The sequence below is a fragment of the Populus nigra genome, chromosome 9 (genome assembly GCF_951802175.1).
Source record: "Populus nigra chromosome 9, ddPopNigr1.1, whole genome shotgun sequence".
NCBI lineage: Eukaryota > Viridiplantae > Streptophyta > Magnoliopsida > Malpighiales > Salicaceae > Populus > Populus nigra.
In genome coordinates this window covers 2,690,866-2,709,837 of record NC_084860.1, presented here as the reverse complement: position 1 = coordinate 2,709,837, position 18,972 = coordinate 2,690,866, and the positions used below count along the sequence as shown (strand labels likewise).

Sequence of the window (18,972 nt, the reverse complement as noted above, 5' to 3'; positions counted from 1 at the left end):
TTTTATTTTTATTTTTTTATTTGGTACAAAAAAAAACATCTTGCATCCTTGATTGTGGTGGAGTAAATGAAAAATAACTTAATAAATAATATGTTATTAAATTCAGTGGGGAGTTTTAGCTGGATCGCGAATATAAAAAATTAACTCAAGTTTATCCTTATCTTTTTTAAACTATTTTTTTCAATGAGCATTTTTATTTTCAATTCCTATTTTTAGAGGTCAGGTGCGCGGGTGGGTCATGCTCCTGGACAGATTGTGACTTCAGTCACAATCTGGTGATGCACAACAGGTGGAGTTGGAGACTTCAGTCATTCCTATCAAGACTGTTCAGACAATCCCTACTAAAGGATATTCAGATGAAAGTTCAGATGAAGAGGGTGCAACAACTCCAGCAACCACACAACAAGAATCCATTGCAACGAGTAAACCAAAAAGGGTTATCAAGAAACCTGCTCGGTATTGTAACATGGTGGCTTATGCACTTCTGGTGATTGATGATGGAATCCCCTACACCTATAAAGAAGCAGTACAGAGTGTAGAAAGTGCAAAATGGAAAGAGGCAATGGATGAAGAGATGAAATCTCTTCACAAGAATCAGACTTGGGATTTGGTACAACTCCCTAAAGGAAAGAAGACAATTGGTTGCAAGTGGGTATATGCCAAGAAGGAAGGTAATCCTGGAAAAGACAACATCCGATTCAAAGCAAGATTGGTAGCAAAAGGCTATACTCAGAAGGAGGGGATAGATTATAATGAGGTATTCTCTCCAGTTGTTAAGCATTCATCAATCCGTATTCTGTTAGCCTTGGTTGCACAGTTTGATTTGGAGTTAGCCCAACTTGATGTGAAAACTGCCTTCCTACATGGAGATTTGGAAGAGGAAATTTACATGTCTCAGCCAGATGGTTTCAAAGTCACTGGGAAAGAGAATTGGGCTTGTAAACTAAAGAAGTCATTGTATGGATTGAAACAATCTCCTCGCCAGTGGTATAAGCGATTTGATAAGTTCATGGCAGAACATGGATACACACGGAGTCAGTTTGATCACTGTGTATATTTTCGCAAACTTCTTGATGGTTCTTTCATCTATTTGCTCTTATATGTGGATGATATGTTGATCGCATCGAAGAGCAAGGTGGAGATTGATAGACTGAAAGCTCAACTGAGAACTGAGTTTGAAATGAAGGACCTTGGAGAAGCTAAAAAGATTCTTGGCATGGAGATTCAGAGAGACAGAAGAAAAGGCATAGTCTGTTTGACACAGACCCAATACTTGAAGAAAATTCTACAGAGATTTGGGGTAGATGGTAAGACCAAGCCTGTAAGCACACCTTTAGCTCCTCATTTTAAGCTAAGTGCTTCAATGTCTCCACACATAGAGGAAGAGCGCAAGCATATGGCTCAAATTCCTTATGCAAATGCAGTTGGTGCATTAATGTATGCAATGGTTTGTACGAGACCAGATATTTCACATGCTGTCAGTATGGTGAGCAGGTATATGCATGATCCTGGAAAGGGTCACTGGCAGGAAGTTAAGTGGATTCTACGGTACATTCATGGCACAACTGATATTGGTTTGAAGTTTGAGAGGGATGATAGACTCGGGCAAAATTTAGTTGGTTATGTGGACTCGGACTATGCTGGTGACTTAGACAAGCGTCGTTCCACAACAGGCTATGTGTTTACACTTGCTAAAGGGCCTGTAAGTTGGAGGTCAACGTTACAATCAACAGTAGCTTTGTCAACAACTGAGGCAGAGTACATGGCAGTAACGGAAGCTTTCAAGGAAGCTATTTGGTTACATGGGTTGATTGAAGATTTGGGAATTGTTCAAGAGCACGTGGATGTCCATTGTGATAGTCAAAGTGCTATTTGTCTTGCAAAGAATCAGGTTCATCATTCTCGCACCAAGCACATCGATGTTCGATTTCATTTTGTTCGAGAAATTGTGGATGAAGGGGATATTCTGCTACAGAAGATTGGTACTGCAGATAATCCAGCTGACATGCTCACAAAATGTGTCTCAGGGATCAAGTTCCAACATTGTTTGGACTTGGTCAACATCTCTCGGTGTTGAGCACCTTCAGGGTGCAGCGCCATATGGCGCGTTAGAGGCAGCATTGATTGATCACGAGGATTAGATGGAAAACTCTTGCCAAGGTGGAGATTTGTAGCAAATTGTCAACATTTTTTCTCAACAACCCTCAACCACCCTCTCCTTTCCAACCACCCTCTCCTTTTCAGCCATTATATTGATGCTTCCCCTTCTCATGTAGATAGTAGACAAAAGACAGAAGGGAAAAACGAGAGAGAAGAGAGAGTGCAGTGTGTGTGCAGAGGAAGAAGAGAGAGTGCAACTGTGAGAGAGAGAGAGAAATACTGAGAAAAGAGTGAAACACTGGGTTTGTGGGATTGTACTGGGTTGAGTTGAGTGTATGTATCATTCCTCCATTAATATACAATCTGCTGCCTCCGTGGACGTATTCGGTTTTGGGGAACCACGTAAAATCTGCTTGTTTGTGTTTTATTTGTGTTTACTTTCTGTCCAGTATGCACAACATAATAGTGGATCATCCAGGACATGTAAAGGCTTTAACATGGCGAGAAAGTGATGGTCAGTGGAAGGAATACTGGAAGTCCCCTCAGTTTCAGTGCGACTATTATGGACATTGTGGTGCTTTTAGTACGTGTGAACTTGCCAATCTAAATGAATTTGGATGTGCCTGTTTACCTGGGTTCGAGCCCAAGTACCCATTTGAATGGTCTACGAGAGATTGGTCCGGTGGTTGTGTCAGGAAGCGGCTACATACGTCTTCGGTGTGCCAGCATGGAGAAGGGTTAGAGAAGGTGGAAAATGTAGCTCTTCCGGAAATTTCAGCTGCAGTTTGGGTGGATATGAGCAAGAGTCTTGCAGACTGCGAAGTGCAATGCATGAGGAATTGCTCATGCTCTGCATACGCAATCATTGCAATTCTCGGAAAAAATTATGGTTGTTTGACATGGTACAAGGAATTAGAAGACATTAATTATGCTGGTAGTGAAAGTCATGATCTCTATGTTCGTGTTGATGCATATGAATTAGGTACCCTTTTTCTGCTCAGTAACTATTTCGTAGGATTGCCATTACAAATATTGATTTATAAGAGCTTTCCTATGCTTGTCACTACTCTTGACTGTAGTTAATAAGCTCTTCCCTGCAGGAAAGAAACCATAGATATTGGTACGTTTTAGGTGCCAAAAGGGCTAAAAAAACTTGGAGGAGGAACTGGCAGAGAGAACAAGAAGGAGGGAGAACAAGAAAACAGAGAGGGACGAAACAGAGCACGAACCAAAACAAAACAAAAAAAACAGAAACAAGAACGAAAGGAGGAAGGAAAGGAGATCGAAGACAACAGGGATCAGTGTTTCTAGCCCTGCCTTGGTCTCAAAACGCAAGCAAATAAAACAAAACAGAGAACCAGTTCGGTCATTCGCCTAAAGTTTCTGCTCCGAGTCATTAGCAGCAGAAGAAATAAGGCCAGAAAAACACAAGGAAAGGTGGAAAAGGTGCCCTGCCAAGCGTGGTTCAATCACACAGAAGGAACTTCCCTATCGTCTTCATCGCCTCCCAGACCAGGTAAGCGAACCTTTCCTTCTTCCAGTTTGTTCATTTAATTGGCATTGGCTCTGTGAGTCTGGTGCTGGTTCCAGCTTAAAAAAAAAATAGAAAAAGTAGAAATAGAAATTTTACATGGATTTAAAAAATGTTTTTTTAACTGATATCAAGATCAGAAATAAAAATAAAAAAATATATATACTTATTTTTTTAGCTGGAATTTTTATCAACGTAGAGTTGAAATTATTCGTGGTGAAATTTTTACCAACATCAGAGTTGGAAATATTCGAGATAAACAAATCATCATAGCATAAGTTAATAAATGTTTAGCAATTTAAGACAAAATCAGCAATGCAGTCTACCTCAGGCAGAACGTTTAAAGGGTGATAATATCTTTCATTTTACGTAACCAGTCTCATATAATAGAATCTTTGTTGACCAGTTAGGGTTCCTAGTGACCATAATACTAGACGACGACTTCTTAAATAAGACATTTTCCCTAAAATAACAAGATACCAAAAATCTATTCTTTCCTTAAAATTTTTTTAAGGCCACCGCGACGTCCGAGTGCAACAATGACTACCAACAACCCATAGAAAGGTGGCGGTCTTCTTGTACTATAATCTCAAAATCAGTAAGAGCAATGATGTAAAGACATTGTGAAGACAATGAAATATGGACTAAACAAAATCTCGGAATCAGCAAGAGTAATGATATCTCAGGACTCCTGGAAGCATTAAATGAACTTGAAAGTAGTTGGGATATTAAATCTTAGTTCGAGCTCTATCAAATAGGATTGAACCAAATAAATAATGTCTTTGCAAACATCCTGATGAGATTAGTATATTTAATAAAAAACTCGATTATTTCTCTTATACTAAATGAAGTAAACTAAGGCTAAGAGGGTTAAACGAGCAATTACATACATAAATTCCTTCCTTTTCAAGTGCTTTTATGCTCATTAAAATAGATGACACCATGTCAAAAAAAAAAAAAGACAATGACTGACCTGCAGTTAGGTTTTTTTAAGAATATTTTGAGGGCTATATCTCCTTTATATAAATTTATTTTTCAAATCCTAATGGTCAGAGTTTAGAAGGTATTGAAAAACATAACGTATCATAAAAGCAGCCCGATCCAACAATGGAATACTAAGATATGATTTTTGAATTTATGTTATCGAGGTATTCTCCCTCTCCTCTTCCCATAATGAAGATTTTCTGTATAATTTGGCTATTTATGTAGCAAACTTATCCATATTCACTAAAACATCATTGTGTGAAGTTTGGCTATTTGACCTTAATTAGGGTTTAATTTAACTAAATATCTTTTTTTAATTTATTTTTAAAACATCATGTGAGAAAATCTCTTCCTAAAATTTATTTTTTAATAATTCAATCCTATTTTATTTTATTTTTCAACTAATCCAATTCATCATTAATTTAAATTATAAATATTTTATTAACATCATAAAATTTAATCGAGAGTGTATAATTTACAAGTATTTTTATTATATTTCCTTGATGGTTTACAATTAATCATGGTTTACAATTTCTTTCTTCAAGGCATCAAGCCATGCCAAATTCATTTTTATTATATTTCCTTGATGGTTTACAATTAACCATGAATTGCCGTCCTCGCTAGTTTATTTTATTAGCGTATTGTCTTTTATCATGAGAGTATTTGCTATAAAATCAAGAACTCAAGACAAGGACAAAAACACATAAAAAGAATCCAAATCCGACGGTTGAGATGCTTGTTGAGAGAGGCGAAAGGTAAGTTTGTCACCTTGTTTAGATTAAGACAGAACCTGTTAAAAGCCCTTCTACTTCTGTTACGAAAAAAAGGGTCCCATTTTTTGTCACCTTGTTTAGGGACAGGTGATTGGTTGCTTGCTGTAAGCAGTTAGATCATCCTTCAAATATTAGTTGGACCTACGCTAACGTGTCAAGCTGATTGGACACTAACTAGACATCTGTCGTCGAATGATGATGTCATGCTTACATCATCCTTTAGTTTGGGTCAGTCCATACGGATTGGGTCGTGGGACTTTGTCTCCACCATTCTCAGCCGTTAAAAGATTATCTAGAAATTCAGGGCTCATGAAGCTTCTAGGCTGTTGCCTTCAGGTTGGAAAACATATTTTAATTTATAGAGTTTTTTTAGTTAATAATATTTTTTTCATGATAATTCTTAATTTTAAAAATAAAATAAATATTTCTAATTTGATTATCGTGAATATAAAATATTAAAATAATTATTATAAAGTATGGTATTGATTTTGTATGAAAAGTAGTTATAGTTTTAAGGTATTTGTTTTAGTGGAAACAATTGTTTTTATTTTCAACAAATAAACATGTTTTTCAAATTTTTTGAAAAAAATAAAACTGAAAATTAAGAAAGATTTTTTAGTAATTGTTTTTTAATTTTTTTTTACTTGGAAATGTATTAAAATAATTTTTTTATTCAAAATATAAAAAAATATTTAAAAAATAAAAAATAAATTTTGCTCAACCCCTTTTGGAACACAGTACTAAACATGGTTTATACAAATACTAAACAGGGTCTAGTATAAAAAAGGCTAGACAAATCATGGTCTAGAGTTTGAAGATTGCAAAGAGAAACCTAGTGAAGCGAGGTGTATCCCAAAATAACTTCTTTTGTCAGACTTGTCTGCAAGCAACATTTCACTTGTGCAAAAGCCAAGGTCCAGGTTGCCTCATCATGGAAGCTGAAAAACTGTTCCTGCTTTTTTCTCTTATAATATTGCTCCATTTCTCATCTTGTACATCCCGAGAATCCTTAAAGACCAACCAAACCATTAAAGAAGGTGACCTTCTTATCTCCAAAGGAGATATTTTCGCACTAGGATTTTTCAGTCCTGGCAGTTCAACCAATAGATATCTTGGAATTTGGTACCATAAAATACCAGAACAAACTGTGGTGTGGGTTGCAAACAGGAACGATCCAATCATTGGTTCCTCTGGATTTCTCTTTATAAACCAATATGGAAACCTCGTTCTCTATGGTAACGATGACCAAAAGCTTCCTGTGTGGTCTACAAATGTTTCAGTGGAAGAAAATGATACTTGTGCAGCTCAGCTCTTGGATTCAGGAAATTTGATATTGGTCAGGAAAAGAAGCACAAAAACTGTATGGCAAAGCTTCGATTATCCTACTAACATAGGGCTACCTGGAATGAAACTGGGGCTGGATCGAAAAGTAGGAACTGATCGGTTCCTAACATCATGGAGATCAGCTGATGACCCTGGAATTGGAGACTTTTCAGTTAGGATCAACCCAAATGGCTCGCCACAATACTTTTTCTATAATGGTACAAAGCCAATTAGTAGATCTCCCCCTTGGCCATGGAGAAGTAAGACGGGCTTATACAAAATGGTTTTTGTAAGTGATCCAGATGAAATATACTGTGAATTAACAGTTCCTGATGGTTATTATCTAGTAACACTAATAGTGGATCATTCAGGACTTCTAAAGATGTTAACATGGCGAGAAAGTGATGGTCAGTGGAAGGAATACTGGAAGTCCCCTCAGTTACAGTGCGACTATTATGGATACTGTGGTGCTTATAGTACGTGTGAACTTGCCACTTATAATACATTTGGATGTGCCTGTTTACCTGGGTTCGAGCCCAAGTACCCAATGGAATGGTCTATGAGAGATGGGTCCGGTGGTTGTGTTAGGAAGCGGCTACTGACATCTTCGGTGTGCGATCATGGAGAAGGGTTTGTGAAGGTGGAAAATGTACTTCTTCCGGACACTTCAGCTGCAGCTTGGGTGGACATGAGCAGGAGTCGTGCAGACTGTGAAGTGGAATGCAAGAGGAATTGTTCATGCTCTGCATACGCAGTCATTGTGATTCCTGGAAAAGGGGATGGTTGTTTGAATTGGTACAACGAATTAGTAGACATTAGATATGATAGGAGGAGTGAAAGTCATGATCTGTATGTTCGTGTTGATGCATATGAATTAGGTACCCTTTTTCTTCTCCGTAACAATTTCGTAGGATTGTGATTACAAATATTTTGATTTATAACAACTTTTCAATCTTTGCCAGTGCTCTGTACTACATGAAAGAAACCATTGATATTGATGCTTCTTAGGTGCCGAAGGGGACAGCCTTTGCCATATGTCTTGCCATGTTTCCATAGGAGAAGGGAGTGGTTTTTCGTCTGGAGTTAATCGTTATTGTTTTCATTCTCATGCAGCTGATAATAAAAGGAAGCTAAATGGTTCTCGGGAAAAAACGATGCTGGCCATTTTAGCACCATCAATTGCATTATTGTTGTTTCTCATTAGCCTATCTTCTTATTTGCGGCTCAAGAAGAGGGCAAAAAAAGGTAAGACAAGACTTCTAATCTCTATTTGGATATGAGGAGAATCTCACTTTTTGATTCATGAATGGCAAAAAAACCAGGTACTGAGCTGCAGGCAAACAGCAATTCTACTGAATCGGAATGTTTCAAGCTCAGCACCATAATGGCGGCCACAAACAATTTCTCTCCAGCTAACGAACTCGGGCAAGGTGGTTTTGGCTCGGTTTATAAGGTAGCGTTTCTCAATTCATTTTCTAGCTAAAAATTAAAGTTTTAGAGTTACTATGTGGATGGAAGACTATGGACCCTTTACAGATAACCTAAATTTTTACTCCTCCATCTATAATGGATATGCCAAAAAAATATCTAGACAATTAGCTAAAAGAAAATAAAGTCAAACACTTAATTAAATATCTTTCTTTTTTTGTCTTACTCTTCTTATTATATTTAACAAGTTTTGTGTATTTATCAAAATCTCTCTCATTCATTTATACCAAATATGTGCTCATTCAAGGGCATTGTTGCTTTTTTTTATTAAAACCTTTATTTTCTTTTAAAATATTACACTAAAAAAGCTTAAGGAAAATCAAGAAGACATTTATTCAAGAAACCAGATACGCGTTGAAGTTGAAGTCATGGGACTTTTAGATTAATTTTAAAATCTAAACTTATTTTGGATTTGAAAAATTTCTTCTATGTTCCACCATTTTCTAAAAATTGGATTTTAGTTTCTAAATTTTGTGGTGTTGGTTATGGATTTTTGTTAGATGAAAATGTTTTTAGTATTTTAAAAACCAAAGTTTCTACTTAGTGGTGGAACATTAATTAATGATTTATATAAAATTAATCTAGACTCTAAACTCAACTATTTATCAATACATGTTGATTCTATAATTAAAAGGAGCAAACTGGATGAGAATTCATCTATGTTTTGGCATAAAAGATGAGGTCACATCTTCATCGAAAGAATTAAAAAAATAGTGAATGATGAAGTCTTAAATACTCTTGATTTTATTGATTTTGATATTTATATAGATTGCATAAAAGGATAACAAACTAACAAGACCATTAAAGATACCACGAGAAGCTCGAAAAGTTTTTAAATCATATGTACTCACATTTATGGACTATTTAATACTCTATGCTTAAATGATCAAAGATATTTCACCTCATTCATTAATGATCATTCTAATGTCTCACACACCACATAATAAGATAATATAGTGCAAAGTGCCTTCAAGGAAAGGGCATTATTACACAAATATCAAATTTATTTGCAAAGTGCCTTCAAGGAGAGGGCATTATTACATAATATATAATGTCTCACACACCACATAATAAGATAATTATTACACAAATATCAAATTTATTTGCAAAGTGCCTTCAAGGAGAGGGCATTATTACACAATATATAATGTCTCACACACCACATAATAAGATAATATAGTTGAAGGAATTGTACACTTATAGACATGGTAAGGAACATAATTAGTACTTTTAATTTACCATTATCTTTATGGAGTTAGAATTAAGGACTGTTGCATATATTTTAAAATAGGATTTCATCCTAAAATTGTGTCTAAGACACCTTTTAAATTATGAAATGGATGGAAACACAATTTAAAACATACAAATGTATATGGTTGTCTTATTGAGGTAAGGATTAATAATCCTCAACTATAAAAATTAAACCTAAGAAGAACTAGTGGATACTTCATTGGTTATATAGTGAATTTTGAAGGATATATGTTTTATTTTTCTTCTCATAATACATGAATAGTTAAGGCAAAAAATGCTAAATTTCTCAAGGATCTCAATTTTAATAGGAGTGATTTTGCTAAAAGGATGAAATTTGAGGAAACACAATATTTGCATAAAGATAAAAGAAAATTGGTTATTGTTCAAAAAAATTATTTAGATAATTTTGAACACCAATCAATTCAAGGGCACCTAGTTCAAGTTTAAGAGCAACCGGTTTTTTATAAAGTAAACCGACACAAGAAAATTTAATTAATAAGTTCTTAAAGAACAAGAAGACCAATAATTTCTAATGACTATGTTGTATATTTTCAAGAGTTTGACTTTGATGTCGGACTTAAAGATGATCCAAACTCATTTTCACAGGCCATGAATGAAGAAAACTCTGCTATAATACCACATCTAGGATAACTTCAATATGGCATGCATATATACGTAACAGAAAATTAATAGGATACACGCCTCCTATAATGATTTATTAAGTGTTGAAATAATTGTTAGAACTCTTTTTGCTATTAGGAATAAAGAGTCTTCTAATCCATGTGAAACTTAAGGGTCATTGTGGGGATGGAAAACACACAACTTTTCATAACCATTTTTTTGGCTAGATTAGGAACACTCTATATAGTGGACAGTTATCATGGATGTGTTTGGCCGTCCAATGGACTTTAAACCTTGATTGTTATTGACATATGAGTCACCTTAAAGGTATTTTTTTACCATGATCTTGTAACATGATTTTAGGGTCTGCTAGCTAATGGACTGGAGGTTGCAATAAAAAGGTTATCTAGAAGTTCAGGACAAGGAACAGAAGAATTTAGAAATGAAGTTATGGTAATTGCAAAGCTTCAACACAGGAATCTTGTTAAACTTCTAGGTTACTGCAATCAGGATGGAGAACAAATCTTAATCTATGAATACTTGCCGAACAAAAGCTTGGACTCGTTTCTTTTCCGTAAGTCTCTTCAAGTATTTATTGCCCTGATTTACACTAGTTGTCAATTTTTACCTGTCTGAAAAATAATTGTTTCGACAGATGAAAGCAGAAGATTGTTATTGGATTGGCGGAATCGCTTTGATATTATTGTTGGAATAGCTCGTGGGATTTTATATCTTCACCAAGATTCCAGGTTGAGAATCATTCACAGGGATTTAAAATGTAGCAACATTCTACTGGATGCAGAGATGAACCCAAAAATATCAGATTTCGGAATGGCAAAAATATTTGAAGGCAACCAAACAGAAGATAGGACCAGGAGAGTTGTAGGAACATAGTAAGTACCTTTGCCTAAAACAAAGACCAAGTGACAAGGTACTATCATTGATTACCAGGAATACTAAAACTTCAGATTCTTGTTTTTCTGATGCAGTGGCTATATGTCACCAGAATATGCTGTGCTTGGAAACTTTTCTGTAAAATCAGATGTTTTCAGTTTTGGGGTCATGTTGCTAGAGATTGTGAGTGGCAAGAAGAACAATAGATTTTATCAACAGGATCCTTCTTTGACCTTGATTGGATATGTGAGTTATAGGAGAGCCATGTGTGCTCTTGGCTGAATTTCAATGTTCATAATTTTAGATGTTGTCTGCTCTTATTTCTTGTATGTTAATGATTTATATGAACACCACAGGTGTGGGAATTATGGAAACAAGACAAAGCATTGGAGATAGTGGATCCATCACTGACGGAGTTGTATGATCCGCGTGAAGCCTTGAAATGCATACAAATTGGTCTGCTGTGCGTGCAAGAAGATGCCGCGGACAGGCCATCTATGTTGGCGGTTGTTTTTATGTTGAGTAACGAAACAGAGATTCCTTCTCCAAAACAACCTGCATTCCTCTTTAGAAAATCTGACAATAATCCTGATATAGCATTAGACGTAGAAGATGGACATTGTTCTCCAAATGAGGTGACAATTACTGAAATTTTTTTTCGCTGAAGCTGTGCTGTCCGAAAAAATTGCTAATATGAAGTTCCATTAGATTTGTAATGGAAACAAATATGTTATACATCACAACAGATCAAGCTCTTCAGCGCTAGACGTACCCACTGCTACAACTCCCAACCTGATTCTAAACAACTGATCCATTCTGCCTGGTGTCAAGGAAGAAATCTAACAGCATCATCATATGGAATGCTATATGGGTGGTGTTCGTCAGCTATTCTTTTATGGATAGTTACTCGATCTACCTTATGTTATGATGCTTGCTTTGTCTTACCTTTTTCTCCTCTGTTCCTGAGCCACAAATATGCTAGTGATCAGCCATGTTGAACCCACAGTTGGATCAAGAACGGTCAGTAATTCCTTTTCATGAGAACCATTTGATGCCCTTGCATTCTGCATGAGAATGAGAAGAGTACAGAGAACTCAATTGTGATTGAAACAGAACATAGACAAAACTTTGAAGAGCTGACGCCTTTTCTCACTAATATTTTTGTTTTTGAAAAATGTTTCTGAAAAAAGTACTTTTTATTGGGAAATTAAGCGCAAAAGAAGTACTAAATTAAATGCATCGACACGAATATCTAACGCATCCTTTTCTCTTCCTGGAGTATCTACAAATGCATAGGCAGCGCATGAACGACTCATACTTGTTTTCACCCAAACTGCAACTGAAGAATCAGGAAGTGGTACTTTTTCTACCTTCACAAACCCTCGAGTTCATACCCAGGTAAACAAGCACATTCATATCTGTTAATGTCAGCAGGTTGAAATGTACATCAACAGGTGTATATATAGACAAAGTATATTTCATCTTGAATGCTTATAAAGCTTTCCTTGTATAATTGCATCTGGCCTCTCCATGGCTATGAGACTGTTCGCCAATAATGTCCTGTACCCTTGGAGAGAGAGAATTGTGGGAAATAAGTAAATATTTTGATTCAATAATTTGTGTTTTGAAACTACAAAATAATTGGAAACTAGAGTTTTAAAAAATAAATAAATTATATTTATAAGAATATTGATCCCAATGCAAGTGTCGAAGTACTCTCAAAGCAAGCTAAGTTTATATAAAGAATTTGTTTTTGTCAATTTTGTCATGTGATATGTATAAATGAAATTCATTGTCATTTCCAAGTTGACCTTGGCTCAATTTTCTTCATTTTAAGTGTGAAAGAAAAAAAATAGTAATAATAAATAAAATAAAATAATAAACTGGATTTTCTATTTTTTATTAATTAAGGGTATTATAGTAACAATAAATATATTAGTAATTACATAATAATTTAAAGGATAAAAATAAAATAAAACTCTATAGTAACTTAAACTCAATCTTGTCAGAAGATTAAAACTCATATCAATAGAGAGAAGGATAGAATGCTCAAGGAGGAGATTTGATTTATGGCCAAAATCTTTATTTCTTTTTACCAATTTGAGGTATGTTTTTTCTATCCTTATATTTTAAATAATTGTTTTTATGCATTTTAGGATTATTTAGAAAGGTTTTGGAATTAGGTATATTTGGTTTTTAATTACTTTTAAGGACAGAATATAATACTAATGGTGTCATAGATTGATAGGAAGTCATTACAAGTGATTTTACATGTTTTAGTAAATTAATTTGAAATAATAATGAAATTAAGAGATTTGAAAAAAAAAATGATGAGTTGGTAATTTTGAACCGCAGGAATCTGGTCTTCCATAGATTGTTATAGTTCGCTGTAAGTTCTTTAAATTGATGGGTCATTTGTCCTAATCAAAGTTGTGGATTAAAAATTATGCCAGTCGAATGTAAGTCACTTGATCAATTTGTAATTTATAAGTTTATAAATACTCTTTAAATTTATTTTTTAATTAAAGAGTGCAATTCTCCCTGAATATTTTATGACCCTAAAGTTTGTTCTTTCTATTTAATATGTTACTAGGAAATTTTAGTGTGCTTTTAATATTTTTTGAGTATTTTTAAATTTATGAAAAAAATATTTTTTATTAGTGAAATTTAGTAGTTAATAACTAAAATTTATTTTGAAGAGTGATGAATAACTTTTATAATGAAGTTTTAAACATTTTAATATACTACTATCAATTTCTTTTCATGTAGAATTTGAATAAGTGAAAAGTATTTCATAAAGAACTTGATTTGTATATGAATTAATTTATTTACTAAATAAATTATTTTAAAAAAATAGTTGCACTTAATAATTTTTGACACCTCCACTTTAATTATACTTATAATATTGTTTTAGTTGAAATAAAAATATTTATTATCCTTTTCTAATAGATTTTATAATGTTATTAAATTTGAACTATAATAGTCATATGTTTTACATAATTATTTTTGGTATTTAATTGTTAAAAATAGATATTTTTAAAGTAAAATAGGGGGTTGCAATAACATGTTTCTAGTATTGGGTGATTTTTGGTATTTAATTATTAAAAATAGATATTTTATAAGTAAAATAGGGGGTTGTAATAGCACGGTTCTAGTATTGGGTGATTTTTCATGGGAATTATAGGGTCATTTAAGTAAGTGATATATTTAATTTTTTTTTATTAAACTAGGAATTAGAAACAATATCATGTATTGCATTGGATATCAGTGAGCATATAATTTATAATGATTATTATTGTTAGGTTGTTAAGAGTGCTTGGTTGTCTCTAAAACTAATATTGGATTTGTGTAACACGCAAGTAATATTTCATCATTTTGGTTAGTTATTTTAAGTTAGAAAATATATATTTATGTAAAAAATGAGTTTTCAAATAATTATTGTTTTGTAAATTAGGTGGATCATGCATGTAAATGATTTTGTAAATAATGTTAAGTGTGTTATAAAAATATGTTTATGATTGCAAAAGTTCTTCGAATATATTTTAAGCTATATGTATTTGTGTTCTGATGTCGCGATCACACAAATTAATTACCATAGCTTAAACAAATAAGATAATATAGAGTAAACAAGGGGTTGATCCCACGAGAAAGATCTAATTTGGATCTTTATGCTAAATGATTCAAAGTTAGGGGGTTGAGATTATCTAAACTATGGTAAGGTAAACGAAATCAAACTAAGTTAAATAAACTGAAACTTATTAAGAGAAAAACATTTCAAGTAAATGTTCACTGACAGAAATCAAAACTGATTATTGAAACGATTCGTCAATTTATATTCTGAATATTTAACTTTTCTTAATATTAATCAGTTAACTGATCCACAGTATAACTAACCTAACTATTAAACAACCATTGCATCCATGCTAGCAATTTAATTCAACGGTAGCCTTAAGAACTGGATGGGTTGATAAATCTAAACAGCATAACTGTTTGCAGTCTATGTTTAATTTAATTGAATGTTTTCCCTAAAATTAATGTCATAGATCTTTCATAATTATTAAACTTAGTCGCTTCACAAGTTAAATATGACAACTCTAATTTTGATAGAAAACTTTGCAATAAATTGGTTAGAATAATAACTTAGAGTCTGTTCTAATCAATCAAACTAAACAATCATAGAAAATAATCATAGAAAAACATTCATACTCATCATATAAACTGAAAAGAAAAGATAAAATAGATCTCATATTTTTTTTAAATCTGAAAGCTTCTGTATCTTTTCAACCAAGAAAAATAACTTAGTCTTGTATGACTATAAAAAAACTAAGGAAAAGAAAGGATGAGAACATAATTTCGAGTGTAGGAAAAAAGATGAGAGTTTTTTCTTTTTTTTGGCCGCCTCCCTCTCTTCCTCTCTCTCTTTCTTTTTATATGATAGGAAACCATAATCCTCACATTCCTACTAGTCCATTTGCATCCTAAAAAAATAAAAGTCATTTCGAAAGTAGACAATCTATATTTAAGTAATACAATAACTACTTTCTTATAAAGAAGGAAAAATAGTCTTGCATAAAATCTTTAAGCTTTGACTTTGGACTTAGTGAAGTTAATTTGCCCAAATAAAAACCTTTTTCATATGAAAAAATAATTGTCATGTCGGTTTGGATGTTTGAGACTTTTTTATTCACAAAACCTGTATGTTAATAGAATTTATAGGTTGTCTTAGAAATATCGTATCTCTCATATGAGCTTCTTTTTTTTTTCTACTGAAATTTGGTAGGTTGATAGGTCTTTGAGTCAGAAATCCAACAAAATTGAGTTTGCATCAAATAGACTTATCTAACTCAAGATATTCAAGTCGGAATGATCTAAGGTCAAAATTGACAGAATGCGAACTTGTCTTTGAAGGCTGTGATTTCCATGCTTTTTTTTTCTTACCATTTATGTATAAAAAAGTATGGATGTTACCTTTCTAATTTCAGAAGAATCACTTCATTTTGACCCATATAGCTTAAGTTCTGCGTAAAATATCGATCAAATGTCAAATATATCAATATTCGACACTAGCTGGAACAGTCTCAATTTTATCATCAAATTACTCATTTTAGAAAGTACTTTCAAAACATAAAACAAATAACATCAAGATATTTTATATATAAAACATGGACAACATATAAGGTAAATATTAATAAAATTATTGAATAATATAGTAGCATTAATGTATAAGTTTTGACATGTTTGATCTTGCTAAGTAGATGAATTGTTATCACTACGTGGCACTCACCTCTTATTTAATTTTGGAAGGGCTTAGAATGTCATCTAGTTGTTTTGGAAGTTTATAGTTCATTTCTAGACTCTAATATTTTAATAATTAAATCAATTTATTATCTTTGATCACTACATTTGTTTTTATTTGACTTTAAAGTTAGATTTATATTAGACTTAATTAATTTATGATTCAATGTATTTTCTTTTAATTGAATATTATTTTAAATATAATTTTTATTTTTGTAGTTCAAATTTCTTTCATGCACATTGAATAATTTCATGAGTTTTGGTTCGAGGCGTGGTATTAGGTCTCTCTATATTTGTTATGGGAAAAAGTTCTACATAACTAAGTTTGGTAAAGACTACAATTCTTCGATCAAACCGTGTCAGTCAACAAAAAACAAATTGGCTGCTATTGTGTTAGGTTTCAATAAATTTTTGGTTCAGATCTTCTTCTTTTTTTAACAATGTAAAACTCTCTTTCCAGTCTTTCCAGTTTTTTAAACATTTTATATATAAAAAAATTGAAAAATGCATTGGAAAGACCAATTATCCGATCCCACAATTTCAATGTCAATTTTCTCCCTTTTACCCGTTTTTCCATTTTCGCTTACAACATGTTGGATATGTGTTGAATTATTATGGATTATAGTAATGAATTTGTTATTTTGCCCTTCTCAATCTAAAAGCTTTACCTATCTTTTAGGGGTAATGCGGTATTTTCACGTACTCAATTGGTCATTATAAAAATAATCATGGGCATCTTGGGCTTTTAATTTTTTATACAATATAATTACTTAAATGCTTTTTAAAAAAAAACTATGTTCCTTAGGTTTAGGGACGATTTATATATTTTATAGGACAATAAAATGATTATATTGCATTTGAAATTAAAATTTTCTAACCTTGCCTCTAAGAGCTAATTCATACTTTCCTTTTATTTATTTATTATTATTATTATCATATATATATATATAAAAGCAAAAGTGGTTGATGCATTCGTTGAACAGGCTGCCAGTGAATAAGCCTCTCAATCGTGTCCAAGTGGTTTGTGTTGCGGCTGACAACTACCAAAAATTGTTTTCTTTGGTTTTTTACCATTCATCATAACGCGACCTGCCTCCCTAAGCGGCACGTGTGATGCAAGTCCATTCAGTTTGGCCCGGTTGGCTATTCTTTTCTTTATTTTTCTTCTTCTTGATTTGCACGCCAGCCTTCCAAAATTTCACAGTAGCTATTAAATTTGTTTTTTCTTTTGATTTGGTCCTTATTCTTTCAATTGAATTTTTTTCATTTGATTATTTTGTAAAATCAAAATTTATTTTCAATTTCATTCTCCTTTAAATTTTTTTTAATCTATCAAATTTGATATCTATTTTTTTAGTGCTATTTGTTTTATTTAAGATCATTTTTAAAATTAATTTGTTTTACGATTTCATTCACCTTCATTTTTTTATTGCTTCTTTTTTTGCTTTGACAAAAAAATTTATGATGTTCTTTTTATTTGATCCTTTAACATTGAATTAAACTTATTTATTAAACCTAGATCTAGGATTTAATAGGTTATGAATTTGAGAGATTAACCTAAATTTAGAAGATTTGCTCTGGTTCATTTTGCTTCTTTTTTTAAAGTTCATGTTTTTTAATTTTATTCTTCAACATTTAATTCAATTCGAGATTCAGTTTTTTTTTGTTATCTATAAGGTTTTTTTACTAATTTTAAAAATGATTTAGGTAAGGTTTTTTTTTTGTCGCTGGTTGTTAAATTTAGCTTTTCATAAAATTATTTTTTTTTGTTTTTTTAGTTAAATTAAGTAAATGCTTAGATATAAACATGATATATTCACTTTGTTTGGTAAATATGCATACGCGCCTGTCCTATTTAAAAACCATTATAAAAAACCATTTTTTCTTATTTAACTTACAAAAATAGGCCATTGTTTTATCCCACGCGCCTGTCCTATTTATTTTATTTTTATTTTTTTATTTGGTACAAAAAAAAAACATCTTGCATCCTTGATTGTTGTGGAGTAAATGAAAAATAACTTAATAAATAATATGTTATTAAATTCAGTGGGGCGTTTTAGCTGGATCGCGAATATAAAAAATTAACTGAAGTTTATCCTTATCTTTTTTAAACTATTTTTTTCAATGAGCATTTTTATTTTCAATTCCTATTTTTAGAGGTCAGGTGCGCGGGTGGGTCATGCTCCTGGACAGATTGTTAATTTTTTGAAAAATGCATTTTTTTTTAACTTAATGCATTTTTCAGCCCCCTGAAGATAAAAAAAAAACCTTTATTAGTTAAATGCCTTTTTTTTTAATCCCACGCATGTCATGTTTGTTCTTTATTTTTAGATTTTTTAAGTTTATATAATAAAACAGGTAATATGTATCATGAATTTAACAAATTAATTCGGATTCACTTAAATTTTTTGTTAACTTTTTTTTAATTAAGGATTTTAATTTTAAATTTTACTTTTCATCATTAGATTGCTTTTTATGGTATGATAGTCTTTATACTTTGCTTCCAAAATGTGAAAAAGATAAAATTATCTTTCATCAACCTTTTAACAAAGCTATATAGTCTTTACAATATATTTTTAATTCATATTAACTAACGAAACCCGTAAAAACAATTACACCAATAGCAAGATCATTGAATTTTTGTTGGAATAGCAGCATAATAATTACACTATTGCGGTGATCTGTGTCTAGGAACAGTGAAGTCACCTTGGC

General features: G+C 32.4%; 1 protein-coding gene and 1 pseudogene across 2 annotated transcripts; both read left to right on the top strand.

The window, feature by feature from the left end:
- LOC133703639 (uncharacterized) overlaps positions 1–12,121 on the top strand; it is a 33,274-nt pseudogene extending 21,153 nt beyond the window's left edge.
- LOC133703314 (G-type lectin S-receptor-like serine/threonine-protein kinase RKS1) lies at positions 6,176–10,965 on the top strand. 2 transcript variants are annotated; one of them, XM_062127783.1, is made up of 5 exons: positions 6,179–7,589; positions 7,720–7,956; positions 8,034–8,164; positions 10,435–10,645; positions 10,727–10,965. In XM_062127783.1, exons 1-5 carry the CDS (start codon positions 6,320–6,322, stop codon positions 10,963–10,965), a joined length of 2,088 nt encoding a protein of 695 aa, XP_061983767.1. In that variant the 5' UTR covers positions 6,179–6,319. The 2 variants fall into 2 exon arrangements, with proteins under 2 accessions (XP_061983769.1, XP_061983767.1); XM_062127785.1 differs by lacking the exon at positions 10,435–10,645 and having other exon boundaries at positions 6,176–7,589; positions 10,727–10,912.
- Positions 12,122–18,972: the final 6,851 nt, after the last annotated feature.

Bases quoted from the DNA above. Each gene is read 5' to 3' on its own strand.
- LOC133703314 (XM_062127783.1), top strand. From the start codon at position 6,320: ATGGAAGCTGAAAAACTGTTCCTGCTTTTTTCTCTTATAATATTGCTC. The intron at 7,590-7,719 runs GTACCCTTTTTC...GATGCTTCTTAG, and splicing joins TGTTGATGCATATGAATTAG to GTGCCGAAGGGGACAGCCTT. The intron at 8,165-10,434 runs GTAGCGTTTCTC...ACATGATTTTAG, and splicing joins GTTTTGGCTCGGTTTATAAG to GGTCTGCTAGCTAATGGACT.